The sequence below is a fragment of the Brassica oleracea genome, chromosome C8 (assembly GCF_000695525.1).
Source record: "Brassica oleracea var. oleracea cultivar TO1000 chromosome C8, BOL, whole genome shotgun sequence".
NCBI classification, from domain to species: domain Eukaryota; kingdom Viridiplantae; phylum Streptophyta; class Magnoliopsida; order Brassicales; family Brassicaceae; genus Brassica; species Brassica oleracea.
Genome location: NC_027755.1, coordinates 23,865,133 through 23,868,804, shown reverse-complemented (window position 1 = coordinate 23,868,804; position 3,672 = coordinate 23,865,133). Strand labels below are relative to the sequence as shown.

Here is a 3,672-nt window from a genome sequence, read left to right as displayed (position 1 = left end):
CAAAAGGGCAGTTTTTTTCATTTAACAGGTTAACGGTATATAGTTTGTCATATAAAAAGAAATTATATACGGAAGAAATATCCAAATATTACATGCAATATACAAACTTGTAATGGATAAATAAATGTTTTTTGTGTGTAAAAATGAAATCACAAAGCTTCACATACGCAAAACCGAAGAATGAATGTGCTCATACATATCTCCAGCCCTGCCATGACCCATGAGAGTTCACTCACTTAGCCTTGGTAAAAATAAAACAAAACAAAAACTTAACGTTGTTTTGTTCTTTGCTTCCTCCTCCACCCAAAAGATTTTTAAAAAATTAACAAGAATTACAAGAAGTATGGTGATATTTGATAAGCTACATTTTAGTATCTATATTAGTCTATCGTCGTAGACTAACGTTTTATTAAGTTTTAGGGAAGACAGACGGAATAGCTGCACGTAAAGGGCTAGGCTCGTCACTTGTGCCAAAGCTGAGAATTAGAGAGAACAAAAATGAATGTTAAAAAAAATTCTCCTTATATTGATGGGTGGTGAATGGATCCGTCAATACTTTAAACTTTGAGATATATTGTACTTGCCGAGAGATGGTGACAGAGCAACCAATATTATTCCAATATCCAGCTAGATACTTTAAAGACAATCCATACCTGAAATATAAAAGAGTAAACGACTCTCACGTAAGAGCCAAATGCATATAAAAATCTGGTAAAGGAAAGGTAGAGCATTACTATGATCTCATGACAAGAAATATGATGCTAGCTTAATTATTTAACTTATTGAATCAACATCCCAAGCTGCAAATCCAGTGTTGCAAAGATAGCCGCACAGAGTTATGTAGCAGACCGAACCGAAATTGATCAATATTGGTTTAACCGGACAAGATAAGGTAATATAATTAGTCCGACTTTACAGAGTTTTTCCTACTACTTCAACAACTGGTGCAAACAAAGAAAACTAACGGCACAAATCAAACATAGCTAAGACAGATGTTTTCTTCAGCAAGCACATCCTCCTCTTTGCTCAGGCTCTGAACCAGACTCTGGAATCCCCTGAAAATATCTGCCAACCAAAGAAAAATGTTTTGAATGGAACAGTTCATCATCCACGATCACGACCCCTTTTAGAATCCTTTTTTTTAAGCCTTAGGATAATAAGAGGCTTGCTTACATATCTTGGTCGCGCTCATTGGCAAGGGCAAGTTTTGTGATGCACAAGAACGATTCATCTACATTGTAATCTTCTTTAGCCGATGTCTCGTAATAGCATATGTTTCCCTTTTGAGCACACCATTCTCTAGCTTTCTTCTCTGATACCTGAAGTTAATGTATGCAAGGAACATAACACTTGTTATTACAAAACATTTACAATTGTTGTAGTAATCATATTATATCATTCATAAGAATAACAATATTACTTCCTCATCTTTTCAGTTTTGTCTATATTAAGAAGCCAAGGCTGACTTACCACTCGACTGTTTCCTCCATCAATATCAACCTTGTTACCAAGCAATATGAACGGGAAGGCCGTTGGATCCCGTGGGCTAGCCTAAGAAAACATTCAAGATTCATTCACAGAAGAAAAATCTTCCAGAAAAAAAAATTGGAGAAAAAGGTAGAAAGGGCAAAAGAACCTGCTTAAGAAACTCCTCGTGCCAATTGTCCAGAGAATCAAATGACTTGAGGTAGTTAACATCATAAACAAGCACACAACAATCTGCACCTCTATAGAAAGCAACACCAAGACTCTGGAACCTCTCTTGCCCAGCAGTGTCCCAAATCTAAAGCACACACACAGACACAAACATATAGACTAGAAACTAAAATAAAAAGCAGATAAGAAGACAAGAGAAGAAACATACTTGGAGTGTGACGAGCCTGTCATCGATTTGAAGCTCCTTGGTGACAAAATCAGCTCCAATCGTGGCTTTGTACTGTTGACTAAACTTATTACTCACATATCTACACAGAGACCCGTTAAGGCTTCCACAGATTCTTGAACAGAAAATTGAAAACCAAGAATCCTAAAAAATAGATTAAGTAAGATGACAGAAAGAAAGAATCAAAACTATGTGAGGATACTGATTCATCAACGATGTTTTGCCAACCCTAAAACAGAAAGATCAAGATTAGCAAAAAGAAGGTTAAAGAATTGATCAGGTAAGGTACAAAAGTGAAAAAAGGCTAACCCGCTGTCTCCAAGGACAATAACTTTAAGCAAACTTCTTCTTCGCATCGACATGTTCCACAGCTTCTTGTACTTAACTCTGTTCTTCGGATTCAAGAAAGCAAAGAAGCGCCAAGTTCGATCTACAATCTTACAAATAAAAAGTTTTCTTTTTTTTTAAATAGAAATAAATTGTTTTCTTTAAAGGAAATTTTATGTGGGGGAGACTCGTGGGACATGTCCAGCTTTTAAGAGAGAGGTGTCCAGAGGATAATGATTATTCTTGGCCGACACCATTTTTTAATATGAAATATTTCAAAAAACAAAATGATATATTCTGTGAAGACGATGATGACTCACAAAGAAACAAAACATACAGGTCAAAATTTAAAATAAAAGTTTTTTTTTTTTAAAAGTAGTAACAGAACGTCACTAAGATCATGAGACAATCATCATCATCAAAGTACCGTATATGTTTATAAAGAAAAGGTTATTTTGGGGTGAAGGAATGATGTAAAGGAATCGGTAACACACATACATCACTTTTACAATGAACCATTTTTCATATATAGTAAATTTGTATGATGTTGAGCAACAAGTAGTCATTTGTTACGCCTCATACGAGTCATTTAGACTTACAATGAACCATTTTTCATGTATAATCATTTGTTACGCCTCATACGAGTCATTCACTCTCCTTCTCTCTATTTTACTTTTGATTGAGTTTTTGATAAACATACGTCAACCAAGAAAAAACAATGGATATATCATATTATTAAAATATTCAAGTAAATTGATGATGATTCTCTTTGGAATATTCCAAACTTGCCAAAGGTAGGTTCTGTGAAAATTTCAAATGTAAGAGAGAGCATCAGTGAAATAATGCCCTTCATGCCTTTTAAAGCATATCCATTCAAACCATTACAATAATCTATTAAAAAATTTCACCATATGCATTATAGAAATCTCAGTATAACCATAAACTCAATCCTTCTTCACATCTAATGCTTCTTTCTCTTCGTTTCTTTTCTCTCTGCCACAGCTTCCTCCTGCATATCACTATCCTATTCTGCAACGGCAAGAAAACACATCTCACTAGCACTACAAGAAAACAGGGGGATTCTGATGGCCGAAATCGTCGGAAATTCGTCGGAATCGATCTATTCCGACGAATTTCCGACGAACTCGTCCGTCGGTATCGTTTCGTCGGAAAAAAAAAATTCGTCGGAATTTCGTCAGAAATTCCGACGACTTTCTGACGAATACCAAGAAACGTCATTCTGACGAACTTCCGACGATATTACGATGCGGCTACACGAGACCAGAGTTCATCGGAAAACTACAATTCCGACGAACGTGGTTCCTCGGTTTATTCCGACGAACTGTAGGCGTCGGAATTTACCGACGGACATCGGTCGTCGGAATATACCGACGAACCACGTTCGTCGGTATATTCCGACGAAAATGAGTTTGTCGGTAAATTCCGACGGAGATATGTCCGTC

At 36.2% G+C, this 3,672-nt stretch overlaps 1 protein-coding gene across 1 annotated transcript; it reads right to left on the bottom strand.

The window, feature by feature from the left end:
• Positions 1-756: 756 nt before the first annotated feature.
• On the bottom strand, positions 757-2,436 carry LOC106308145 (ras-related protein RABG3b). Its single transcript, XM_013745275.1, has 7 exons — positions 2,192-2,436; positions 2,085-2,111; positions 1,865-1,964; positions 1,637-1,783; positions 1,471-1,551; positions 1,174-1,319; positions 757-1,065 (listed from the first exon to the last, which is right to left on the bottom strand). Exons 1-7 carry the CDS (start codon positions 2,242-2,244, stop codon positions 1,002-1,004), a joined length of 618 nt encoding a protein of 205 aa, XP_013600729.1. The 5' UTR covers positions 2,245-2,436; the 3' UTR covers positions 757-1,001.
• Between the last annotated feature and the right edge of the window lie 1,236 nt (positions 2,437-3,672).